We start from the raw sequence: 27,342 nt of genomic DNA, 5'->3' as shown, positions 1-27,342 counted from the left end.
TGACAACTGTGGGCTAAACCGCAGAGATCACAATCCCACGCAGATCTCTAGAACATGGCGACACACACACACACACACACACACACTGGTTTCAGTTAGATCCGGGGTGAGGTCATCATCGCTACTCGTGCTTCGGCCTGATCAGTTTCCTGTCGAGCTTCTCTTTCCCTGCTACAGCAGCAGCAGCAGCAGTCAGGAGGTTCCCATCAATAATGCCAGCAGGATGTTTACCCCCAAACACTCTATATCAGCCCCATCACTCCTTACAGCACAGGCAAACATCAGGCATCATGTCAATGAAGTCAACAAGAGACACAAACAATTCGCCGGGACAAGATGCGTTATCGACCCACACACACATTGTGAGAGAGAGAGACGTACAGACAGACAGAGAAAGAGAGAGAGAGAAAGAGACACAGACCTTGTGGTTTCTCGCTCAGTCGAGAGCTGTGGGTTTGCTTACATGCTAAAAACCTGCCTACAGATACAGCCGTGACGTAGGCCTGAGACTGCATTTGGTCATTGATCATGATCAGGCAACACTCAGAGGTAAGCCGAGGGCTGGGGGGGACTGATTTGGGTAACAGCCTTACAAAAGAGTCCCTTCAACAGTTCAAGAGCACAGAGCCAAGGAAACACACCAGTAACAGTAGCCAGTAGTCTTTTTCTGCCTTTATTTTCCATCTAATTCCTTTAAAGAGGGAGAGGACAACAGCGCCTCTGCTTTGTAGCTTAGTCTGCTAAGGCAAACATGAGAAAGATTACAAAATAGTCAGAATTAGAAAAATATACATCGCTATTACGAGGCACTTCAACGCTGAGAATCAGTGTCCATTTGTGAGTCTTTTTTTTCTTGTTTATGATTTAAGAAAATATAACAATATGCTGTTTACACAAATCTGTAAACAGACATGAAGTGAAAGGCTTTGAACAGAGTGTTTGCTTCTTTTGTTTGCGAAAACTGATGCTGGAAGCCATCTTGAATTTCAGCCATTAATCTGGTGAATGAAGGTGATTTATATGTAGTATTAAGACAAGAAGATGAACACCAATGTCGTTTCCATTCACCTATTACACACAAAACTGCAGATACCAAGCTTTTCTTTTAGTTTTGACACACAAGCCGAGCATTGCCTCTCTGGGTGTCGCCATCTTGCTAACTTCCTTTCTACATCTGTACGTTGCTCCATAAGACAGACACACTTTTAACCTCTGTGGTTACTTTCCTCTGGCCTGGATACACGTATCCTGTTGCCTGGATACACGTCAACATCCTTGGGAAAAAGAGACAAGGGACTGGCACAAACATTCCGTAGCAGTAGGCTTCAGTTTGTGGGTTTACTTGCAGACAAGACCAAATGCACAGAACTTCCTTTTTTGTGGATTTACAAAACAAAATCATTCACACACACACAAGCTCAACTGAATTTGAAATCAAACCTTTTGATTAACAAACACTTCATCTAGATCTTTGACATTTGTCACAAAGCCCTCAAAGACATGAAAGTAATAGGAGGATGTAATTTAAGGAAGAGCCCTGCTAAAGAAACAACTATCATCCCTTGCTTTTAATTCAGTCCACAAAGGCTCTCTCTCCCTTCCAGGTCTTCATGAAACCCCAATTCTCACAGAGAACCTGACTACCTGGATCAGATCAGATCAGATTGGACATCAGATTGATGAGAGGTGGATAGATAGACAGAGAGGACAACGAGGAAGAATGGATGTGAGAGTGCTGGTAATGAGAGATGTTATTCCTTTACCCGTCGTTCAGAAGGCAAAAGCTCTCTGAGAGAAAAGCCACAGTCCCAGCAGAGATGAGGAGACAGAGAAAACCCACACCACAGAATATTCCAGGCCTACATTCAGACATTACAAAGTCCTCCATCGAAGCTTTACAACTTGCTAAGTCCGTCCGTGTTTTTTTGTCCTGTCTTAAAGACCAACGTGCTCAGTTCTTTTCGATCTGTTCGATGTCCAGCTCTTCATCCAACTCACACGCTGCCTCTTTCTCCTCTGCCCTGCGGCTACCCTTCCAGAACGTTCCATGCTCCTCGTCTTCTTCCTCCTCCTCGTCCTCCTCCTCCTCGCCCCTGTTAGGGGTGTCACACCTTGAGCTCACACTACACGCAGAGTCTGTGTCCAGCTCCTCCTCCTCTTCCTCCTCATATGACGAATCCTCCTCCCCATCGCCATCTCTCTTGTGCAAACTCTGCCCAGACCCTGCCCTCAAGCCAGACAGGCAGGTGCGCGTGGTCTCTGATTGGCTGGGAATGATAGAGGGGGGTGGGTCAACAGGTGAGTGGCAGGTCTCGAAGAAAGAGAACCCTGGGCAGCTCAGACTGTGAAAGTGCTGTTTCTGTGAACAAATCAACAAAGGAGAGGGCAATTAAAAACAAGCTAAGCTACATGCAAGAGAAATAGAGTGGTTTCAAATTCTATGCTACATTCCATCCGATCGTAAGGTGACACCATCTCGTAATTAGTAGGCTTCAACTGCTCTTGTGGGGAAATCCCTGTCAGTGATTAATAAGGTGGAGTGACTCGTGAAACATGAAGCCAGAGTTAGATGGACTTTGACGGTCTGCATCTTGTCTGTGTCACACTGATGGAAATGTATCACCACAGAGATGTAACTACTGACACATGGCATGAAACACCCTACCCACACACTTCCTGGAGGTTTCTAGCAGTTAGACCATTGCTGCACTTCAGATTATGCGAGTGAGTGTGAGTGTGTGTGTGTGTGTGTGTGTGTGTGTGTGTGTGCATGCATGTGAGAATGTGCTCTCAAAAGCATCGGTACATCTCAGACTGATACATCTGCGGGTGAGGGTGCGTGTGCGTGTGTGTGTGTGTGTGTGTGTGTATGTGTGTGCTTGTGAGGGTGTGTGTGCACCGTTTTGTTTGTGTGCGCCAGCAGCCATGCCTGACCTAACCACAACAGAGTGAATCATGACATCTTTCATGTGCAAACTGCACATAGTCACCTAACAAACACAACCCTTGTTCCAGCCTTGTCTAACAGGTGGGTGTGTGGTTGTAAATGTGTGTGTGTGTGTGTGTGTGTGTGTGTGTGGTGGGGGATGGGTGGTCCACGAGAGGAAGGTATTCCAGATTGGATAACATTCCATCCTGAGAGGGGTGTACCCTCCGTTTGAAAAAATCCCCAGTATGCACCCGACCCCAACCGCCAAACCCCCCCCCCCCACCCCAAACTACTCCCACGGACCCATCGCTAAGTGATGTTCAGCTATGATCACCATGTTTTCAATTCCTGGAATGAAGTGTGTCAAGTGTGTACATGTTTTTGTGTATCTGGGTGTGTGTTTCACACTGTGTGTGTGTGGGTGTGTGTGTGTATGTGTGTGTTTAATAGGTTTATGACCTTGAACCATTGCCAGTGAGTTTATATTAATAGCCTAGGAGACCTGAACGTGCAGTGATCTGCCACCTTGTCAGATTTATGGACAAATGAATACTGACTTTACCCTGCAATTTCATTCTCTCTGTCAGACAAGCACACACACACACACCAAATTCCCGAGAGGCCTGTTCATGAAGATCCACAGCTCTGAGAATGCAGTAGCTCAACAGCTGATGATGAACCTTTAGAAATCCACAAATGTCTCAGAAATCCTCGTAACTCAGGCTCTCTCTCTCCCTCTCGTTCCTAAAGCCACAGTCAGCATAGGACACCCCACTATCACTCCCACTCATTCTTTTTCTCTCTATTTCTCTCTCTACCCACAGGTTGCAAGTGGCCTCAAATTTCCACACTCAACTCCTGTCTGGCAGCACTGTGTCAACACAATCCTCCCAGGCCTGATCAGCCCACTGTGCTCCCTCTATGCCAGCTTCTGGTGCATTCTTTCTTTCTCTTCAACACCACTCCTCTCTTTCCCTCTCTCTCTCCCTCTTTCCCTCTCTCTCTTCCTGCTTTCATCTTTTTGGTTAGCCTGCTTGTTGTTGGAGTTCTTCCACAAAAAGCTATGGCCTGGAGATATACTGGTGTTTGTGTGCGTGTTGGTAATTTGTTTTTCACCATGAGCTCAGACGCTGAGACAGCGAGGCATCCAGGCATGTCTGATGTTCTTCATACACGCACACGCACATGGACGCACGCACATACGCACACACACACACCCGCGCGCACACACACACGCTCCAGTGTGGATTTCTGGAAACATATATTTGTGGAGTGCACCCAAACATCTCATATAGCTTTTCTGATCTAACCCAAAAAACACACCCAAACAAACACAGACTGCACAGAGCAACAGGGCACTTTAGTCTACGGAGCAGAAAGCAGACACATGGATAGACTGAGGCACTTTAATCTAAGGAGCAGAACGCAGACACATGCATAGACTGAGGCAAGGAAGACAAAGAATGACACATCCAGAGAGAAGAAAAACTAAAGAAAGAAAGATTAAGAGAATGTGACTAAAAGAGAAAGAGAGTAAGAACGTGTTCTGGGAACAGGCAGCCTTTGCCTTCCAGTCGATGGCATATCCAATAGTCAGCTCCGTCTACAGTCTGGGAGTGTTGCCTAGTGTCTGTGTGACTGGTAGGGGTTTACCTGGGTCATCTTGGCCAAGTCCAGGGAGGGTCTGGCCTCCTGGCCGCTGTGCTCATCCGGGCGGCGCCTCTTCACTCCTGCCACCTTCTTCTCGCTCAGCACGCAGGGCTGCGAACGGCTCCGTGGCAACGACCCAGGTCCCGCTCCCGCCCCCACACCGGGCTCGGCGCCGGCCGGCTCCGACACGCCCAGCCGCGGCGGCGGCAGTGCCTGCAGGACCAGCGGGAGTGTGTGTGAGCGCCCGTGACTGTGGGGGTGCACTTGCGCGTGTGTGTGCGTGGGGCGCGAGGGCAGGCTGACGCTGCAGCTTCTCTGCATGGGCGGCCCGCTATGCCAGCGCCGCTTCTCCACCCACGACCACACCCGGGAGCCCTGCGGTCGCCACGGCGACGAGGACGACAAGGAGAAGGCTGAGCGACCCCCGGCCCCCCCTCCCCCTCCATCACCCCACATCAGCTCGTCGGAGGACAGAGAGCGACACTGGCGCTTAGAGGGTGGTGCCGCGTGGGTGTGTGTGGGGGGAAGGCCAGAGCCGTGGGTCTCGTTCAGGCTCAGGTCCTGGATGAGGTGTGTGAGTGCGCTGGCTGCCGTGCGGACTCCCAGTCCTCCCCCCATATGGGCCCTATCAGGCTGGACACAGCCCCCCGCCAGACCCAGCCAGCAGTCTCCTTCTGACACACACACACACACACACACACACACACACACACACACACACACACACACACACACACACACACACACACACACACACACACACACACACACACACACACACACACACACACACACACACACACGGAGAAAGACACAAACACACACATGAGCAGTCGTAAAGGAACACGTATATACGGCATATACACATGCCAGCAAAGTGTCTCCTTCTAGTTCACAGGCAGAGAGATACAAACACACACATGACCAGTCATAAACACACAAGACATACATATACACATGCCAACAAATGGTCTCTTTCTGACACACACACACACACACACACACACACACACACACGCACACACCACACACACAAATATGTACCACATATATACTCACATGCCAACACATGTACACGTGGCCATGCACAATATGACAAGTGCAAGCACATACACACACACACACACACACACTATATCATTCAGAGAAATACGGTTCATGCATTCAAATGAGGTAATCACACACACACACGCACAGACATTAACACGCGATCATAAAACCATTAACAGACAGTGAAGCATTCATGAACACACACAAATACATACTCACGAGAGAGAGAGAGAGAGGAAGAGACATAGAGAGAGGGAAAGGGAGAGAGAGAAGGCGAGGGAAAGAGAGAGGAAGAGACACACAGAGAGAGAGAAAAATACCAGTTAGACAGCAACCAGTATTCCTCTCCTCATCCAACAGAGGCCTTCAGTGCAGTACAACTGAAGCCACTGTGCCCCCCCCCCCCCCCCCCACCACAGCCCCCACCGCCATACCCATCCCTTCCAGAACAAGGAAGCCCACAGGACACAATCTGGCCTAAAATGTGGGAGAGGGAGTCACACTGTCCGAAACCTACAACTGTCAGACTGTGCCGAATCCTACAGGCATCTGAGCAATGTCCGCCACACGAGGATGACCGCGCCAAACACAAGGGCCTGGAAACATCCCACCCACATTGGCACAAGACGGCACAAGATGGCACAAGGACATTTGTCCGCAGCCTAAAAAAGGGGCCTTTTGATAGTGTGGTCTGTAGGTGCACAGTAAGCATTGTCAACTTCTCTGGGCCCTGTCTAGTAGCCAAGCTTTGTGCTGAGTCCGCCCATGTGAAACTGCAGTGGGTCTGTAATGGGACACTTTCTTTTAGGAGCGGAGGAGCGGAGAGAAAAGAGGCCTACTCGTTGATATTTATGGAACACACAAGGAAATACTTGAGGCGAAAAATGAACACTCTGGGAAGAATTATGCTGTTCGTACACCTCAAGGCAGAACAAGAGAGGCTTGTTTGCGTGACTCGGGTGAGCGGTGCGGCACGGCATGGCACACGACAGGTGACAGAGGGTGTGCCAGAGACGTTACCAGTTAGGAGGGTGTGGGTGGGGGTGAGGGTGACAACTGACTGAGCTTGAGGATATGACTACACCCTTTTTTCAGTCTTCAGTGGAGCAGTTTAGAGAAATGAAGCAGATAGAAAGAAAGAGAGAGACTGTGCGTGTGTGTGTGTGTGTGTATGAGTGAGAGAGACACTGTGTGTATTTGTGTGTGTATATATATATGTGTGTGTGTGTGTGTGTGTGTGTGTGTGAGAGACAGAGAGTGAGTGAGTGAGAGCGACAGTGAGTGAGTGAGTGAGTGAGAGAGAGAGACAGTGAGTAAGAGAGTGAGTGAGAGAGAGAGACAGTGAGTAAGAGAGTGAGTGAGAGAGAGAGACAGTGAGTAAGTGAGTGAGTGAGTGAGTGAGTGAGTGAGAGACTTACCCACTGAGCTACAGGAGAAGAGTGTGGTCCCTTTGCTCATGGTGCTGGGCTCATGCTGCAATAAACACACACACTGTGTGATTCTCCAGAGCCATTTACCATAATGATTTTTGCTGAACACTTTGCTGATGGCAGCATTTTTGCAGTGCCATTTCCAAAATGTTAGTTCCTCTCATGCTCGACCTGGTCCTCGCCTAAACTGGCAGCAGTTAGTGTCACTCAAGTATGCTGACAGTTGAGTTCAACTGGCTGCATCAGCAATTCCACCTGGGCTCGCATGACTGAATGGCACCGGATTATTTTTTAAGATGCAGGCACCAAGGGAACACACTGAACTAACGACACCTGACAGCTTCTTTTGTTCACCTCCATATATAACGGTCACGACAGGACTGCTGTGTCATGGAGTGACCTATCTGTGAGGCTACAACAGTGTTATTACAGAGTTGACAAATGCTTTTGGTGATGATTCATATCTGCATGTTCAACTGCTATACTGTGAATGTGGGTGTGTGTGTGTGTGTGTGTGTTTGAGCTTACATTGTCCACGCCCTTCTTTATTTCCAGTGTTTTGGAGTAGAGAATCACCATGGTAACGCGTGTGAGTGTTCCTGAGCTTCGATGTGCAAGAGAACAAGGGGCACAGGGGCGGCCATGCTGGATGAGGACAGAGTGGTTGGCGTTCTGTTCGGGAAAGGCCTCAGGAGTGTGTGTGTGACACAGCCTCCAATCCCTGTACATACAACCACACACACACACCACACACACACACACACACACACACACACACACACACAGAGAGAGAGAGAGAGACAGAGACAGAGAAACCACATTAGTTCAGAATAAGTACTAACAGTGCAAGCCCAAGGTACATAAAATGCCAAATATTTCTAGTCCCACGCAAACTCATTTGTATGCACGAACACACACAAACACACCCAAAAGCGTGCCTGACTGTCGGCACGGCACAACCAAAAACCAGAAGTTGTGGGTGTGTGGGTGAAGATTACGGGCATGAGTCTACTTGTGCCTCTGTGTGTATGTATGTATGTATGTGTATGTGTGTGTATGTATGTGTATGTATGTGTATGTGTGTTATATGGGTGTATGTACATATGTATGTATGTGTGTGTGTGTGTCTCTGTGTGTATATGTTTGTGTGTGTGTGTGTGTGTGTGTGTGTGTGTGTGTATGTGTGTGTGTGTGTGTGTGTGTGTGTGTGTACTTCTACCAGCTCAGCACACCAGCCCTGTGGTGTGGGTCGGGGGGAGTGTGAAGGAGCTTCAAAGGAACCCACAGCTGCTAGAACCATTCTAGCAGAAACGCTAGCTGCACAGCAGAGTGCAAAGCAGGATTACTCCCCACCACCACAGACAGGTTAATCCACTCCATAAATACAGCCCAGTCAGTCAGCGGCTGTACCCCAGAGCTAGACAACTGACAGAGTAAAACACACATACACACCCACCATCTCTCTCTCACTCACTCACTCACACACACACACACACACACACACACACACACACACACACACACACACACACACACACACACACACACACACACACACACACACACACACACACACACACACACACACACACACACACACACACACACACACACACACACACACACACACACACACACGCGCACACAAGTAGTAGAGGTGGGCCAGGGAGCAGGTGTGTGCTTTAGCTCTAATTGGAGCACATGAATGGCAAAGGCTCAGGGAAATGAACACATGCAAACTAACACAAGTGAAATGAACACACGCAAACTAACACAAGTGAAATGAACACACCCAAACTAACACAAGTGAAATGAACACACGCAAAGTAACACAAGTCAAATGAACACACGCAAAGTAACACAAGTGAAATGAACACACACAAAGTAACACAAGTGAAATGAACACACGCAAAGTAACACAAGTGAAATGAACACACGCAAAGTAACACAAGTCAAATTAACACAAGTGGAGTAATGTGGCTGAAGCTGCCACTACACCCCTACTTGGAGCACGAACATTGATGTTAATCTCTATTGCATGTACACACACACACACATTATCTATCTCTCTCTCTCTCACACACACACACATAAATACCTCATACTCGTGTGCTTATTTCATTGGATCAACCATTACTTCCTGCATAAACAAACCTCATGCATGACAAATGAGGACAACCAAACAGATCTACAAGAGAAGGAACCAAAACTGAAACGCACAATGAGATGAATGACAAGGACAACATAACGAGACGCACACGCACACGGACACTGACTGAGTGTGCCTACTGTGCCAAGTTCACGTCAGGCTGGCTGCTAATCTGGCACTCAGGTAAGCTCACAGTGGTGCGTTCTCTAATACTGTCAGTTTGTCACACACACACACACACACACACACACACACACCACACACACACACACACACACACACACACACACACAACTGAAAGACAGCTCAGTAGAATGGCTCAGGAGTTAAACTAAAGATCTCAGGTCTGATTATGCAAACTGGAACATTGCGGGTCAGAGGACAGCTTCTATTACAGTCATTACTGTACTGTACGACTACCTCTCACGAACCCTTCTCACACACATGGACGGACACAGACACACGCACACGCAAACATGCACACAGCTACATTGCGATATCCATCTCCACTGCTCCAGCAACATGACACACACACACACACACACGTGCAAAATAACTGGGAAACATTTATGTTCCCCATATTATGCTAGGAGAAACACATGCACACGCACAGACACACACACACACACACACACACATCATAACTTTCACTTCACCTTAGCAATACTACTAGTTAACAGCAGCGAGCAGTTGGCCATAGTTACACAGACATTAGATAACATCACTCATGACATCACAGAGTGATAAGACATTCCAGCTGATGTTATTCCGTAGGAACGCTTAGATTTGCCTGCTGTTGCTGCTGTACTCCCTGGCTATTTAAACAGGCAGGGCTGAACAGGCATGGCACTCTGGATGCCTTGAAATGTTCTACTGGCAGATAAATGGACACCTAAATGATGCCTTTTCAGGTGCTGCCTGGTATTGGGTGCCCCGTACCATTTGGGTTTGGTTACAAAGCACCTGGGAAGAATTTGTGTGGTGTCCCGGGACTGTGACTGTGTGTGCATGTGTGTCTGTGGCTTTTGATGCTCCTGACGAGCTGTTATTTACACACACACACACACACACACACACAATGGAAAAACAGCTCACAAGAATAAAAGTACTGGAGTAGTAGAGGAATCAGCTCCCATAATCCCCAATGCCACCCACTACACTGCCACCTGCTAAAGAATATCATGATTAAACGACTTCTGAGGAAAGCTCTGCACCTAATCCCGACCTATTCCCTTTATACACACCCACATACCGAGAGAGAAAAAGAGAGTCCTGCATTTTTGTGTTTGGTGATTGAAACTCAGCTTCAGTAAGGCACAATCACACCTACCAATTGGTTTTAAGCAATGCACAGCAACAAAATCATAAATATGCAAATAAACACACACCTATCCAAAGGTGAATCCTTACAAACATCTGTTTAGAGCTGAAAGCATTGCTCAGGTGGCTCTGTGATTTTGTGGCTAGAGCTGAGTGCCCTTCAGGAATCCCCCCCCCCACACACACACACACATTCTTCATGTGCACCTATACAGAAACTGCATGCCTCACGAGCTTCTCTGTGTGTGTGTGTGTGTGTGTGTGTGTGAGAGTGTGTGTGTGTGTGTGTGTGTGTGTGTGTGTGTGTGTGTGTGTGAAAGAGTTAAAGATGTACACCATTGAAATTGAAACATTTACACACTCTTGTTATGATCCACAATGGGGGTATTATTATGCTCATTTTCCAATACCACAGACACACACACACTTTTGTCCAATCTGATTGATAACATCTCTCTCATTCTTCTGCTTCTGTATTTTGCTGCCACACACCTTCATCCTCTGAAAAAGCAGTGCATATCTCCAGAGTGATTCACCGCAGTTTCGTTGTTCTTGCCCTGCATGTGTGCTTTCGTGTAAGAGTGTGTGTGTGTGTGTGTGTGTGTGGGTTTGAGAGTGTCTGTGGTATTGGAAAATGAGCATAATAATACCCCCATTGTCGTTCATAACAAGAGTCTTATGATGTTAACAAAAACAGAACATGAGGTAACTTTTGTGCCTGGTGCCTGCTCTCCGGTCCCTGGCCAGTGGGGGAGGGAAGTGGGGGTGGGGGGTAATTCATTAGTCAGTTATCTGACTACTCCACTTTAATGTTTCTCACCCACTACTGGTGGGGTGTGTTACAAACCTGTGTGTCTTTATGCCTGAGAGACGTGGAACTGTGCATGTGTGTGTCCATGCATGATGGCAGCAATAGAGGGGCTGCTTTTATACTGGTATGGGTGGGCGTTAATGTCTGTGAGTGTCCAGGCAAGAGAATCATAAATGAGGGTAAGCCTGTGCACACACACACACACACACACACACACACACACACAGGCCCAGTATTTAGAATGCAGCGCACAGAGCAGAGTGGTTATGACTGTAGACTCCAACAGAAGAATAGATGGCCATTAAAATGAATTGTGTGTTAAGACACACAAAGACAGGCATAGCTAACAAGCCCATTCTTTCCCCCTCTATCTTTTGCCCCCCTCCCCCCATACCCCCACCAATGCACATAAACACACACTGAGGAAGACTTGAACACATCCTCTCTCTCTTTCTCAAACGCACACACACACAAAAGCTTTGCAAATGAGGCTAGCAAATCTGAGAGGCTCGGCTTGAAAACCTCCCAGTCGTCTTCAATGACCCCCATGGCATTGAGGCTGAGAGAGAAAAGGACCTCGTACACACACACAAGTTTACTCTGGGCCTGTCGGTACACACACACACTCACACACACACACAGGCCACTCCTGAGTGCACTGATCAACATTCATGAGACAGCCAGCGGACACGGGACACATCTCAAATCGCTCGGCCACTCACCCAGCAGCTTCCAGTGCAGGATTATGTCCCCAAGACACCAAAGAGAAAGAGCTGCCATAGAGCCCTCTTCCCCCATGGCATCCACAGCGCAGGGCCTTGGATGACCTTCCAATGCAAGTGCATGTCAAAGATAGCAGAACACAGTGAACTACAAGGGAACAGTGAGGATTGCCACACTGAAGTCTGGCCTGAGATGACATGCATGGTAAAAAAGGGAGCTCAGAGCACTCCATGATTAATGATAACAGATATCCACCAAGAGCCTGAAGTTCACATTTGTTATTTATGCAAACACATATGTGCAGACTTACACACACATTTAATGTATTGGTAGAAACACTCACACTACCAACTTGCTTATAAATTCTATGTCTCTCTCCCTCTCACACACACACACACACACACACACAGCGTGTAATATGACGCTACAGACGCCACAGGCCAGAGTACACAAGTGCACCCATGTACAGACTCAGACACACACACACACATGCAAGCTTGACGAGCCACTGCCTGCTTCCCCTTACTAGCCCTTCTGTTTTCCACAAAACAAAGCATACCTAGAGAGTGTGGGTTCACACCACTATTTCCACATATCCTTTCAGACTTTTCCTGTAATGTTCAGGTTAAGAAGCGAAAACTTCCAGGTAATGCCTGCACAACATTAGTGAAAGCCAAACCAATTTCAGATCGCCAAAACAAAGATATGGCAAAACTTGAGACTACAAGAACCAGATCAAGGTAATCTCTCTATGTCCACACACACACACACACACACACAATACAATGTAAAACAGTTTGGCCTTCTTTCTCTCTAAGCATGAGGCCTTTAAACCTTGCAGACAGCTATCAATGTGGTCGAAATACCATTTAAAAGCTTCTCAGCCCTTGTAAATTAGCTTTGGAATTATAAATCTCACACACACACACAGAGAGAGGGCAGCGGCAGCCAACAAGCCCTGTGAATGGAACCCAATTCCAAATTATGCCAGAGGGCCGGGGTACAAGTGATAAGTGTTCGGTATGTATGTATGTATGTCTGTGTGCGTGTGTGTGCATAAGGCAGAGCGTGCTCGGACTCTCCCGTCCGCTGTTAATCGTGTCATGCCACAAACCCTACTAGAAAAAAAAACTTGCGGCATGCACGTGTATGTCAATATAACGAGATAAAGCGACCACACTAGCCTCGAGGCTGCTTACAAAGGTTTCCGCAGTGTGAACAAGGACTGTGCCGAAACACGCACGCACGCACGCACGCGCTGGAAGCACGGTCGCCCTAAAACCAAGTCCTGGAGTGAAATAAACACACTGCATAACGAGATGATCTCGAGCACGCTGGTCCAGTTAAATTGTGCGTAAACAAAGAAATTCGAACAAGCACTGTGTAAGAAAAGAGGGCACCGCGAGTGAAGGGGGGCGGGTAGTAAGTTGTGGGGCACTTGAACAAAGTTTTTCGTCCACCCTAATAACAGAACAGGAGCCTGGAAGACAGGGGAGGCTTTTGTCCCTGTCTGGCCGAGTCTGGTGGAGCAACAAAGCGAGTGATCTCTTTATCAGCCTTCCCTTAGCTACGCTTCACATCATGGGCTAGTCCACGGAGCGGCAGTGAACATGCGCTGGGTTTACGCAGATACCAGAATCCCGGTGCCTCCATATATGTCGTGCTGTTCTACGTAACACCAAACATCATAAAGTAGCCTACATTAGAATAACAAAGGTACATTTACGAAATGCTGCTGCTGAAATGCGGAATGTTGTGGGAAACGTCGTAAAATTCGTTGGTGACAAATGCACTTAAGTTAATAGACTTGCGTATTTTGTTACAAATATCTTTTTCACCTTAAAAGCGATTACGATTATATTTGGGTTTAAATACCTGACAAGATTATGTATAAACCAAAAGGGCAATTTGGACCATGAGTGTGGCTCGCAAACAGAATAGTTTAAAGTCGAAAAAAAAAAAACTTTATTTCACACATCTTTAGGCCTACTTATTACAGTATTGGGTCTTACTATGGGTCTCCTAACCATTATGTCTATCAACAGAAACAGCCATCTACCTTCATATATATAATTATTTACAAGGTTTATGATCTTTAACTTAGTTGTTAAATGTTTACAACTGTTGCTTACAACGTAATAACAGAGACAAATTGGTGCATACTACACAGAGGAAAAACACTGTGTGATCAACAGACAAGAAGTTGTAATTTGAAATGTCTGAGTACCTGGCCAACTCTGTAGGTCAATTTAACTCATCTTCGAGCAAGGCAACAAAGGACCGGAGGGTTGCAAGCGGGTCCTCATGCGTGCCCGTGTACACACTTGCGGAGACGGCGAGGGACTCTCCACACATCTCCGTTCACTTTCGACATGATTACAATATCCGCATACAGCCAAACCATTCCTCAAACGTAGGGGTGCTCAGGTTAAATGAAAGTTGGTGTCCTCTTATCGCTGAAGAAGAAGGATAGTTAATGATACTCTAGTTTAACAAAACAAACTCAGAATTAGATCTCACAACTTTGTCATTCTTATAGTCCTTATGTAGTCTACAATGAATCACTGGCAAAGCTTCCACTAAACATATGTCCCCGTAAGAATGGTATCTTCTACACACTCTGTCGACGCCTCCCACCCTCCCCATAAGAAACATTGAGAACCGAAAATGTAACTTTGAAACAATGACCCACTGAACATGTCACGCTGTCACGGTTAATCAGTTAATAAGTATGAAACAGCTGCCCCGGTTTTTGTGAAATCGTCACGTTGTGAAAAGAAAAATTGTTGTTCGACTACCATTTTAGTCTGCTGAATAGCCTACGTTTAGCTTGTTTAACTTGAAGTCAAGTCAAGTCAATCTTAATGTTGGGCTGTTATGACTGATGATGGAACCACCTGTTGATGTCACTGAATTGTTACTTGCTTATGCAACTTGTTAAGTTTCTCTCGTCGTGGCTTGAAATCACTGCCATGAACTTTGCTCTCTTGGGAAGCTCTGTGCGAAGCATTGTAAACTTTAAGCCCAGCATTTGTCAAGTAGACAGGAGAGGGTGTAGTGTTTTTCCCTTAATTCAAACCTGGAGGGTAACTTTGAAATGTGGTATTGGTAACTCCACACTCTACCCCCCACCCACTCCCGTCCGACCATGCTTCCCCTCCCTCTCGAATCATGGAAAACGGCACAGCTCCTTGCTCATGTAATTCAATCTGTGCGCCAAGAATTGTATTATGAAGTTTCAAACAGTTTCCTAGGAGACAGAATGGGAAACATAAATATTTGCTGTATCACAGTTGAGGGCTGCTGTGAAAGAGGGGCATTCATGGTGCCAGTACAAGAGAGAGAGAGCAAGAGAACATGAGAGAGAGGGGAAGAGAGAAAGAAAGGCAGGAGGGAAAGTCAAGAGAAACTGATTAGGATTATGTGTGGGGTGGTGTGGTTTCATCAGTCATAACAACGCAGACCTTACCGCCACGTTTAAATACCTTACTGCGGCCATTTCATTAGTCATCTAAGAAGGGAAGGTGTTGTCTGTGTTGCATGAGAAAGTACCCAAAAACGTACGCACTCTCCACGCACACATTGGATCACTTCCCAATACTTTTATCATGTGCGGATCTGAACACTGGAACCTTTACTTCCCAGTGTTTGGAACTAATCCTGTATTTAACTGCTTGAATGATTGGCATCTTTAATGAGGCATCCCATGCCTGGTACCAATTTTCCCATGGCAGCTCCGGAAACCAGGCTCACTGGCAGACAAGCTCCAGCCTCATTCACACCACTGCAGCCCAGATGTGTGCTGCCTGAGCACTTCACAGGGAAGTAAACAAACCGGCCCCTTCTTGGGCACTGGCTGGGGATGAAACTGAAGTATTTTGCATGACATGTTCCGTGCCTACCCTATACATGCAAAACAGGAACTCGCTTGAACGTCATGCTCCTGACACCTGGATCAGTCTTTACTCTTGTTGTATCTGACTAAACATAGTGACCTGATATGCCTGAAAACCTGAACCAGGTTTCGCGAAACCTAATGTCCCTTAATGGCTGATGATTTAAAGGTACAGTCCTCGTTTAGAATCATATACGCTTTTTGTCAAATTCAGCATACTTCTCTTCACATTCTTCTAGCTGTCCATTCTGTGTGTGCATTCAAAAAAACTCAATTGTTGGTACACAACTAAACAGGGTGCACACTCTATACACTATACAGTGGGGAAAATAAGTATTTGAACCCCTGCCGATTTCGCAAGTTTGGCCACTTGCAAAGAAATGTGTGATCTATAATTGTAATGGTAGGTGTATTTTAACAGTGAGAAATAGAATATCAACAAACAAATCCAGAAAACTGCATTTTATAACATTTATGACTTTATTTGTATTTGATGCAGAAAATAAGTATTTGAACCCCCAAGCAAACAGCAAGAATTCTGGCTCCCAATGACCAGTTATGTGCCCAAGAAGCACACATATTAGTCCTCATTAGGCCTAACAAGGTACACCTGATCTCAACTGATGACGTGTATAAAATAAACCTGTCCAAAGAATCATACTTCACACCTTCAACCTCACCCCCATAGGCAAGACCAAAGAGTTGACCAAGGACGTCAGAGATAAGATTGTAGACCTGCACAAGGCTGGAATGGGTTACAAAACCATCGGCAAGCAGCTTGGTGAGAAGCAGACAACTATCGGTGCGATTATACGTAAATGGAAGCAACACCAAACAACTGTCAATCGCTCTAGGTCTGGGGCTCCATGCAAGATATCCCCTCGTGCGGTATCGGTGATCATCCGAAAGGTGCAGAATAACCCCAGAACTACACAGGGGGAGCTTGTGAATGATCTCAAGGCAGCTGGGACCACAGTCACCAAAAAAACCATTGGCAACACACTGCGCCGTAATGGTTTGAAGTACTGCAGCACTCGCAAGGTCCCCCTGCTCAAGGAAGCACATGTACAGGGCCGTCTGAAGTTTACCAATGAACACTTGAATGATTCTAAGGAGGATTGGGAGACAGGATGTGGTCAGATGAGACCAAAATCAAGCTCTTTGGCATCAACTCGACTTGCTGCGTTTGGAGGGGGAAGAATGCTGAATATGACCCCAAGAACACCATCCCCACCGTCAAGCATGGAGGTGGAAACATTATGCTTTGGGGCTGTTTCTCTACCAAGGGTACAGGACGACTCCACTGCATCGAGGGGACTATGGATGGGGCCATGTAACGTAGAATATTGGGTTTGAACCTCATTCCCTTATTCCCTCCCATTGAAAACGCAACCTTAAGGATTTGGAGAGGATCTGCAAAGAGGAGTGTACCAAAATCCCTCCTGAGATGTGTGTAAACCTGGTCACCAACTACAAGAAAAGTCTGACATCTGTGCTTGCCAACAAGGGTTATTCCACCAAGTACTAAGTCATGTTTTGCTAGGGGTTCAAATACTTATTTTCTGCATCAAATGCAAATAAAGTCATAAATGTTATAAAATGCAGTTTTCTGGATTTTTTTGTTGATATTCTGTTTCTCACTGTTAAAATACACCTACTATTACAATTATTGATCACACATTTCTTTGCAAGTGGCCAAACTTGCGAAATCGGCAGGGGTTCAAATACTTATTTTCCCCACTGTATGTACACTAAATACAATATTCCAGCCAGCCAACAATATGGGGTGCTCGTGGCTTCAGTTACACAGAAGGGTGGGTGCATTTGATTGGCTTTTGAGCATAAATATCAACAACCTTTAAGGAGGTCATCCTCAAAGCAGATCTACCATCCGATGAACAGCCTCTCACACTCTCCACCTCAGATGTTTGCTCCACCCTGAGTAAGGTGAATGCACGGAAGGCAGCTGACCCTGAAAGAAATACCTGGCCACACGCCTAGAGCCTACACAGGACAGCCGGGCCGGGGTCCTTACGGTCCTTACCCTGGCCCAGGCAGTTGTCATCACTACTATCAAGACAGCCATCATCGTGCCAGTGTCAAAGCACTCCACTAATACGGCCCTCAATGACTTCCGACCCATTACACTCACAGCCATCATCGCCCAGTGCAACCTGGGCAGGGTGAGAAACATCATCAAGGATGCCTCCCACCTTGAACCATGGACCTTTCTCTGTCTTCCCATCCGGCAGGCCTTACAGGAGCCTCTACTCCCGCACCAGCAGGCTCAGGAGGAGCTTCTTCCCTGAGGCTGTGACCCTGTTGTGTGTGTGTGTGTGTGCGCGTGTGTACTTCATCCCTGAGGCTGTGACCCTGCTGAACTCCACACCACCTCTCTAATAGTATAATTGCACTCATTACTCCACTGTTTTCAGTACGTTAACGGACATGTTATTTGCACTATTCATATTTTGCACAGCCATTTTGTGCCACCCACACTGTTCAAAGAATGTTACTGTACATACAGTGGGGAAAATAAGTATTTGAATACGATTTTGCAAGTTTGGCCACTTGCAAAGAAATGTGTGATCTATAATTGTAATGGTAGGTGTATTTTAACAGTGAGAAATAGAATATCAACAAACAAATCCAGAAAACTGCATTTTATAACATTTATGACTTTATTTGTATTTGATGCAGAAAATAAGTATTTGAACCCCCAAGCAAACAGCAAGAATTCTGGCTCCCAATGACCAGTTATGTGCCCAAGAAGCACACAGATTAGTCCTCATTAGGCCTAACAAGGTACACCTGATCTCAACTGGTGACGTGTATAAAAGAAACCTGTCCAAAGAATCATACTTCACACCTTCAACCTCACCACCATGGGCAAGACCAAAGAGTTGACCAAGGACGTCAGAGATAAGATTGTAGACCTGCACAAGGCTGGAATGGGTTACAAAACCATCGACAAGCAGCTTGGTGAGAAGCAGACAACTATTGGTGCGATTATTCGTAAATGGAAGCAACACCAACCAACTGTCAATCGCTCTAGGTCTGGGGCTCCATGCAAGATATCCCCTTGTGCGGTATTGGTGATCATCCGAAAGGTGCAGAATAACCCCAGAACTACACAGGGGGAGCTTGTGAATGATCTCAAGCCAGCTGGGACCACAGTCACCAAGAAAACCATTGGCAACACACTACGCCGTAATGGTTTGAAGAACTGCAGCCCTCGCAAGGTCCCCCTGCTCAAGGAAGCACATGTACAGGGCCGTCTGAAGTTTACCAATGAACACTTGAATGATTCTAAGGAGGATTGGGAGACAGGATGTGGTCAGATGAGACCAAAATCAAGCTCTTTGGCATCAACTCGACTTGCCGAGTTTGGATGCTGAATATGACCCCAAGAACACCATCCCCACCGTCAAGCATGGAGGTGGAAACATTATGCTTTGGGGCTGTTTCTCTGCCAAGGGTACAGGACGACTCCACTGCATCGAGGGGACTATGGATGGGGCCATGCAACGTGGAATATTGGGTTTGAACCTCATTCCCTCATATTGAAAACGCAACCTTAAGGATTTGGAGAGGATCTGCGAAGAGGAGTGGACCAAAATCCCTCCTGAGATGTGTATAAACCTGGTGACCAACTACAAGAAAAGTCTGATGTCTGTGCTTGCCAACAAGGGTTATTCCACCAAGTACTAAGTCATGTTTTGCTAGGGGTTCAAATACTTATTTTCTGCATCAAATGCAAATTAAGTCATAAATGTTATAAAATGCAGTTTTCTGGATTTTTTTGTTGATATTCTGTTTCTCACTGTTAAAATACACCTACTATTACAATTATAGATCACACATTTCTTTGCAAGTGGCCAAACTTGCGAAATCGCTTCAAATACTTATTTTCCCCACTGTATAATCAATTTATACTCTGCATACTTAACCAAATGTACATATGCTGTTCATACTGCATATACACCCTACATTTACACCCAACACTGTCCACCTTTCCTCTGTATATACATATTTAAAATATTTAGATATAACATTTGTATATTGTAACTCTCCAATGTACATCACTGTAGATTTTGTAAGATATAGCATCACTTATGCTGTAGTTTTCCTGCACTTACCTATAAATAATACTATATGTTTGCATTTTCGGTTAGATGCTAACTGCATTTCATTGGCTTTGACCTGTACTCTACATAATGACAATAAAGTTGTCTAATCTAATCTCAATCTTTTCAGTTGATTTTTGATCACATGGTTACAATCTAAATCTGAGTTTGTCTTGATTATCTGCCAGACAAGATCCTAATCCAAGGAATTCTTTGCATATGGCCATCACTCCCCTGTTTCTTTGTGCCTTTTGCAGGTATAACAGGAGGACTCGGTGCCTTACTTCCTGGCTACCATGTGGAAGGAATGCTTGACGGAAAACCTGACGGCCGTTCCTGTGCTGGGCCGTATGCACGGGGCTGTGCCCTGCTCTTCTTTCCTGTTTATGGCCTTGTTCCTTAGCGACAGCACCTGTGTGAGGGAGTTGGTATGCTCAGAGAACACTGGGAATCGAAGTGTTTGTGACACTGTGACTGTCTTTGCAGAAAAATTGGGCACTCTTTAGCTAAAATAAATGAACACACACACACAACTATATCTCCCTCTCTCTCTCACACACACACAGTATCCTGTGCCCTACCCACTGGCACTGTGAAACACAGTTGAGCAATGCATTTTGCAATGTTGAACAGCTTTTTGTCTGACAAACATTCAAGCGAACAGATTTCACAGTACACTCCTCTGTGACACGACCAACTATCAGCTTTTCCTGGGAAGCACTGATGTGTTTGGCTCCACCCATCCGGGGTCACCAGAAACCCAGTAAAATTCCAGGCCCTGATTCTGCTAATGCCTTGTGTGTTTATGTAAAAGCATGCCTAAGCAGTCACCTCTTTTAGTGGGACATTAGCCCAGATTCTGATGAAAGGGAAGAAAAAGCCAATGACTCTTAATGACAGCAACAGAGCAAGAAATCAGGAGCTGTTTTTTTCCAGAGCTGAAGAATGTCTCAAAAATGCTAGCATTGTGCTAGCTAGCTTACACAACAAAATGTGCATATGCTGGCTACCATAAGGTGTGTTCAAATTCATTAATGGATTATCTTAAATCATTGACTGGGTATCCTGCTTATATGTTTAAAGAATAACAATACATTTGTTACGATCTGTTATCAACTGGTAACTCAGACACGATAGTGTGTCATACAAAATATTACCCATAATACTAATGCAATGATAATACAGGACACAGGGTGAATGTCCATTGCTAGAAATACAATGCAACCGTGTATTCCTACATCGTGTGTAAGTCTGCTATGTCCAACATGTACCAATCCACAAGACTTGTAGTTTGTCTTCCTTCGTGCATCATATAGTGCACATACCCAAATATAGCAATTATCTATAGTGGAGTAATGGAGGACACAGATTTACAAAAGGATTTGAAAAAATTCTGTACACTCTATATAAACTTCCATTGAAAACGTTACAAAACTATTTTGAAGGTCAGCTTAGCTCCACCTGATATTGTTAACAAAGTACAATGGTGTCTGGCTCTCCCAGCACTGCATCAAAACTAACATGATGCACAAATGACTCACTCACTACCGTGAACCACATTATTTATTATTGCAATCTCTCACATGAACAGAGAGGTTATGTATCTTTGAAACCCACTTAAGACAGTATTTAAATAAGCAGAGAAATACCCCCCTCTGCTGTGCCGCATTGCCACAATGTAAAAACCAGTAAAAAGCCAGTGTTTCAATTTGGACCACACAATTGTACTTCAGAAAAAAATTGGGCTTTGGGGCATTTTATGTTTAAAGCTTTCCTGATGTGCAAGTAATGTCCATAGATTCTAGTTGTTCAAGTATGGATTTTCTATAAGTATGATGATTCCGGCTGCACAAGCTCAACGTTCTTCCATACCATATTACTTACTCTACTACAATGGATCATTGTGCAGTGCTTAGGAGAGATATCACACTGGTGGGACTGAAGAAAAAGGAAATGCTACTTCCATCCCAACACATTTTTTTTCTGAGAGGATATCAGGAAGTAAATGAGACTAGAGTGCACCTCTGTAACCTACCATGCATGCACACGCACACGCACGCACACACTTTGCATACTACCTCCATATGTCATTTTGTGTTTCAAAACACACACACACACACACACACACACACACACACACACACACACACACACACACACACACACACACACACACACACACACACGTTGAAACACAAAATGACATATGGAGGTAGTATGCAAAGTCAGTCTCCATAATAACGGTTGAACAGCCAATCTGCTGGTGATTTCCCAGTTTACAAGGCCATTAAGAGGCCACGCGGAGGTTCACCATTTCAAAGGACTTCCACTCAGGGCTCTAGTTTGCACACACACAAAGGCAACATGTAACATTTCATTCTTCACTGAAGGCAAATTAGGAACTAGTCTTCACCAAAAAACAAAAAAAAAACATGTTTGTGATGTTTTATGATGTCAGCCAAAAAACATACACGATTTTTTGTTCCACAGGTATTTTGTTTGTCCTTTTGGTGCAGGTTTTCTGTTGAAGTGGTTTGTACAGAGCCTTGGCCATTTGAAAATAACAATGTGTTCATCAGCAAGAAGGACTCAAGCCTGATACTTGAAGACCAGGGCTGTCACACTGTTTCCGGTCTTTCCGCCAAACTGAAAACAAGGAGTTGGAAGCTCCTTCACCAGCTCAAACCCTGGAAACGCACAGAAAGGGACAAGCAGTTAGAGGGTCAAGGTCATGTACTTGCTACAACTCATATTTCAGCACCATGTTTTAGAGCTACAAGTGACAGAAAGCCATTACAGACTTGGTGCTTAGCAATGACATGCAGGGAATCTGGAGACACAAACTGGCACAGCACACTGCGGGTCAAGAGATGAACCCTGCTAAAATAGGAACTTTTCTCTTTGCCAAGAAAACCAGTGGGGAAACATGGGGGGGGGGGGGGGGGGGACACAGTTTTATATATTCTAAACACTCAACATGCAATTATGTGGTAAGTAAAGTGAAATGGTCATTTGAAAAAGAATATACAAATGTATAGCTCTCCTCAACACAACCTGACAACACCCGATGCATCGGCGAGGCCCCCTCCTGGTACGTATGTCATGCTCCAAATCACAACTCAAAGAAACAAGTCCTAGTGTTCTTGATACTATTTGCGCATTAAGACAATTTGTGGATAAAGACCATTACAACAATTAATATACTTATGTATACAGTGAACATTTTTATAAGGCCTAATCACTCCCTTCGTTTTTTAGCCCCCCTTACAGAACGTTACATTTCATTCCTTTTCCTCAATGATCCGGGACTGAGAATTCTGAGAGTGTTCTATCCATGAGTTCTTTCCATTTTCTTTTTCACTGCTCGCTTGTTTGCTCACTCAGACAGAATTTCAACAAGACACTTACCTACAACGTACTTTTGACTTGGAAGCTTGAACGTACTTTTGACTTTAGGTTTGAAGCTTGAACATACTTTTGAGCTTGGAAGACTTTTCTTGTAGAAAACTGCCTTATTTTTTAATAAACATTTTTTGTTTGCCAGTTGCTGGTTACGTATAGGTCAGAAGGCACTTTGTGTGGCAGAGAAAGTGAGCGGGCTAAGCTCCCCAATCGTGTTGAAAGAGGGAATTGTAGTGTGCATGTTGTTAAAACAGAGCCATGCCAAAGCGAAATAGCAAAGGCTGCTCTGCTGAGAAGTTACCTGACTTTTGAACTTGACAGAGGCGGGCTGACACTATGATGGATGGGGCAGCTCGGCCCTTTACCCATGGGTCAGTGGAATTACAAACAGGCCAGTGGCAGGTGATGAGCTAAGACACAACCTCTCACTGGAAGTTGCCACTGGGGCAAGCCTGCTCATGCCAGCAGTGCTCAAAATGGCCATCTGAGGAGCATGGGGGAGGGGGGGCAGGGGAGGAACAAGAAAAAGGAGAAGCATGCCCTTGCCTGGGAGCTGTAAATCAAATGGGTTCAGCCACTGCTGTGGCTGCAGCTGGTAAAAGAAATCAAAACCTCTGCTCTAGACTCAACTAACACGGTCCCCTGCTTCTCTCTCAGTTCTTCCGATGACAACCGTACACTTCCTGGAGGACAGCTGAGACCACGCAATGATTTAGGGGAGGTGCGCCTTGCCGCAACGCGCCTGGCACCCCTGCCTTTGCTTCGTTACCTGGGCTGAAGATCTGCAGCAGCTGCTCCTTGGTCCAGTTACAGGACGTGATGACGAAGAGGCCCTGGGGCCTCAAGACCTGCCTCAGAGAGGCCACGTACTGGGCCTTCCCCTGCTGCCCGTCCTCGGGATTGAGGCTGATGGCGTCGAACGTGCCCTTGTCGATACACATGTCGAAGGAACTGAAGCCAGAGGGAGGGTGGAGGAAATCCATTACCTGAAGTGGGAAAGAAAGGCAGGACTGATGAGTACAGTAGAGGACAGGGGCTGTTGTTGAGTCTCCGAAGACTTTGTGCACAGACTGGCCTGTACATCTCTGCAATATCTACACATGCCACACCAGAATCACAGGTTGGGATTTTATGATTAAAACAGAATGGTGTGGGGAATATGGTTGTTTAACATCCTGTTATGGTGCACTCTCCAAACATAACACTGGCAATTTTTTTTTACTTCCTAGTCCCAAACCCAAACACACACATGAGCTAAAAGAAATGAAAGCCCTCCTCTGTCCAAGTCCAGGCGTTGAGCCATAGAAGCTACCATAACATTACTGCATACATACATATCTACCCACAAGCCCCTGCATGCCTGGTTTTATGAGCCTCAGAAATGTATACATTCTGCACCGATCACACTGAATGCGTTTCACCACTGGGAGCAAATTAGCAACTTGCACTGAGTTTGACTGGGGCATTGAATCATACCATGCAGTGCCGGACATCAGATCCAGGCAAGGTATGATTACCCTTATGTGTCTTAGGCCCCCAAAACTTTATTTTACACGTAAGGAGATTCAGGCCTCAGAGACACACAGAGACACACACACAAATATACACAGAGTGCAGCAGTGTTCCTGTTTAGTGGAAGCATGGACGTGCTGCCAGCATGCCGGCCAGCCAGCACACAACTCAACCCGTTGGCTGCCAGACTAGGGTCAATATTGGCTGTTATGTAGAAACATCAAACCAGGCTCATTCTGTGCACTGTGTGTGAGTTTCTAGGCATACATGCATGATCCATAACCACCTGGTAAGGGTCGAGTACAGCTATATGTATAACTGCATTGAAACTTGTTTTTCTTTCCCCATAATTCTCAGCATACATGTTCAGTCCCGGCCACTGGTAGAGCCTGTTGTTTTTTATGAAGGGTAGGCAAGCAGAGCTCCATCGGTTTAACATCTCCATGCAAACCCTCCCTCCTGTGACTGTAGGACAAACACAGCCTTCTCTCTCCAGGAGTGGAGCTCAGAGACTGGCCACTGGGCTCCTGTCTGCCACACTCTGCCAAGCGCCAGTGGCTTAGTCTGTGTGTCTGTCTGTCTGAACAGTGATAGACAAGACTGACCTTCAGAGGAGTACACAGGTATTGACTAGATTTAGGAAATAGTGTGAGAAAAGGCATGGGTACATACTAATCTTGCTATTGTACAGTCGTTTGTGCCATTAGACTGACTTTCACGACTACCTGTATTCATATTTATCTCTTTTTTGTACCCACTGTTTTACATGCAAAAGAGGCCTTGGTAAAACTGGTAGTGGCATTTGCAAGGGCCAGTCATCTGTATTTTGACATTAATAACTATATCTGAGAAACATCTTTCATGTAAATATCCTCTGGTATGGCCTGAATTGATTCAATTGTAAATTGCTTTAGTTTGATACTAACCTCAATGTTTACATCAGCAAAGCCCTCTTCCCTCAGCACACTTTTGGCCAGCTCTACAGAAGCAAGGGAGTAGTCGATACCAGTGAGGTTAGTGAAGCCCTTTTTGGCCTGCAAACAAACAAACAAACAATTAAATAAACAGATGTATACGTAAATGCACTGAAAGTACTCATAGTGTGTCTTCTTTCCTTTTTGATGTGTCTGTCTAACTTACCAGTTCCACTAGAAACATGCCATTCCCAGTCCCAATGTCCAATATGGTAATGTCATCAGATAGAGTTTGTGTTTCAATCCATCTGATCACTCGATCCATGCTCTCTTCACCAAACCTTGAAATATAAGAAAGAGCTCAATTGTAAACAAGTTAATCTGGAATATGTCTGGTTTGCAGTCTTATTTGCTTGGCTTCTCCCATAAACATACTGCGCTTAAAACATTTGTGAGCTTTGCCAAAAGGCTATCGAATTATATGTTATCTGACTGCAATCCCTTGGAGGCCCAAAGCAAATATCAATCTCTATGTGCTAAAACAATAACCCTTACACAAATGTCAGTTGAGCATAGGGGTTGGGTGTAACTGCTTTGAGGTCTATGAAAGAGATGCATAACCACCACAACCCAGTAAGATTTTTTTAATAAAAAGTGCCTCAAACACACACCAAATCTCACCGACGTCCCCAATGTCTTTAAATATTTGGAGTTCCCTCTGATAGGCATCATCCCAGCTGCAAAAACAGAGAAAAGGCTCAATTAGTCCCCAACTTAATAATTCCGAGAAAGCAGCGCTGTTCTCCCTAATGCATGTCACTTATGAATCTTGATTCGTCGTCTGAACAGTTTGTTTGTATAACATACATCCAAACAATGTTGCCAAGTACCCTCTATCGAGGCATAACATCATCATTTTGTTCCAAAGCAGTTTTTACAAAACAAACTTTCCATTTAAAAAAAGAGCTCCCAAAAAATGTTTTCAACATTAAGTTTATTTGGTTTATTCTTACTGACCAGAAAATGAATCTGACACTGGCGAGAGTGAAGGACATGTGCTATCTAGCTGAGATGCATGGCCGGACTTTCTAGCTGGCTAACATTATTGTTTCACCATGTCCTTACTATTTTTTTGTCCCGAGCTTTGATGGTGTAAAATCGTCCAGGGCAGTGTTTTGAACTGTCTCCGAGGAGTCATCAGGCGCGTTCTTGATTGCAGAACTGTCTTTCTCCATAACACTCATGTGTTCGGTGGAAACGAGGTGAATATTTACTCCACAACTGGCGGAAGCCAATCCTGATTGGTGGAGTTTTCGTCCATCAGTATTGTCCGACTCTACCCACTTGTGCTGTCGTTGCCTCAAACACGTATACTCCAGACACGGTCGTTTGAAGTAAATATGCTACATCCTACAATGCGACATCACAAA

General features: G+C 45.5%; 2 protein-coding genes across 4 annotated transcripts; both read right to left on the bottom strand.

Moving 5' to 3' along the window:
• Nucleotides 1-654: 654 nt before the first annotated feature.
• LOC105902343 (protein FAM53B) lies at nt 655-14,409 on the bottom strand. Of its 3 annotated transcripts, none has more exons than XM_012829918.3 (5): nt 14,290-14,409; nt 7,588-7,780; nt 7,048-7,102; nt 4,583-5,253; nt 655-2,359 (listed from the first exon to the last, which is right to left on the bottom strand). In XM_012829918.3, the coding sequence occupies exons 2-5, from the start codon at nt 7,636-7,638 to the stop codon at nt 1,952-1,954; spliced, it is 1,185 nt and encodes a 394-aa protein (XP_012685372.2). In that variant the 5' UTR covers nt 7,639-7,780; nt 14,290-14,409; the 3' UTR covers nt 655-1,951. The 3 variants fall into 3 exon arrangements, with proteins under 3 accessions (XP_012685372.2, XP_012685373.2, XP_031434817.1); XM_012829919.3 differs by having other exon boundaries at nt 4,583-5,250; XM_031578957.2 differs by lacking the exon at nt 7,048-7,102.
• Nucleotides 14,410-21,658: 7,249 nt separating this feature from the next.
• On the bottom strand, nt 21,659-27,219 carry eef1akmt2 (EEF1A lysine methyltransferase 2). Its single transcript, XM_012829828.3, has 6 exons — nt 27,038-27,219; nt 26,584-26,649; nt 26,139-26,253; nt 25,925-26,032; nt 24,256-24,472; nt 21,659-22,771 (listed from the first exon to the last, which is right to left on the bottom strand). Exons 1-6 carry the CDS (start codon nt 27,154-27,156, stop codon nt 22,674-22,676), a joined length of 723 nt encoding a protein of 240 aa, XP_012685282.2. The 5' UTR covers nt 27,157-27,219; the 3' UTR covers nt 21,659-22,673.
• Between the last annotated feature and the right edge of the window lie 123 nt (nt 27,220-27,342).

Source organism: Clupea harengus, chromosome 13, assembly GCF_900700415.2.
Source record: "Clupea harengus chromosome 13, Ch_v2.0.2, whole genome shotgun sequence".
NCBI lineage: Eukaryota > Metazoa > Chordata > Actinopteri > Clupeiformes > Clupeidae > Clupea > Clupea harengus.
This window is presented reverse-complemented; position numbering and strand designations above follow the sequence as displayed.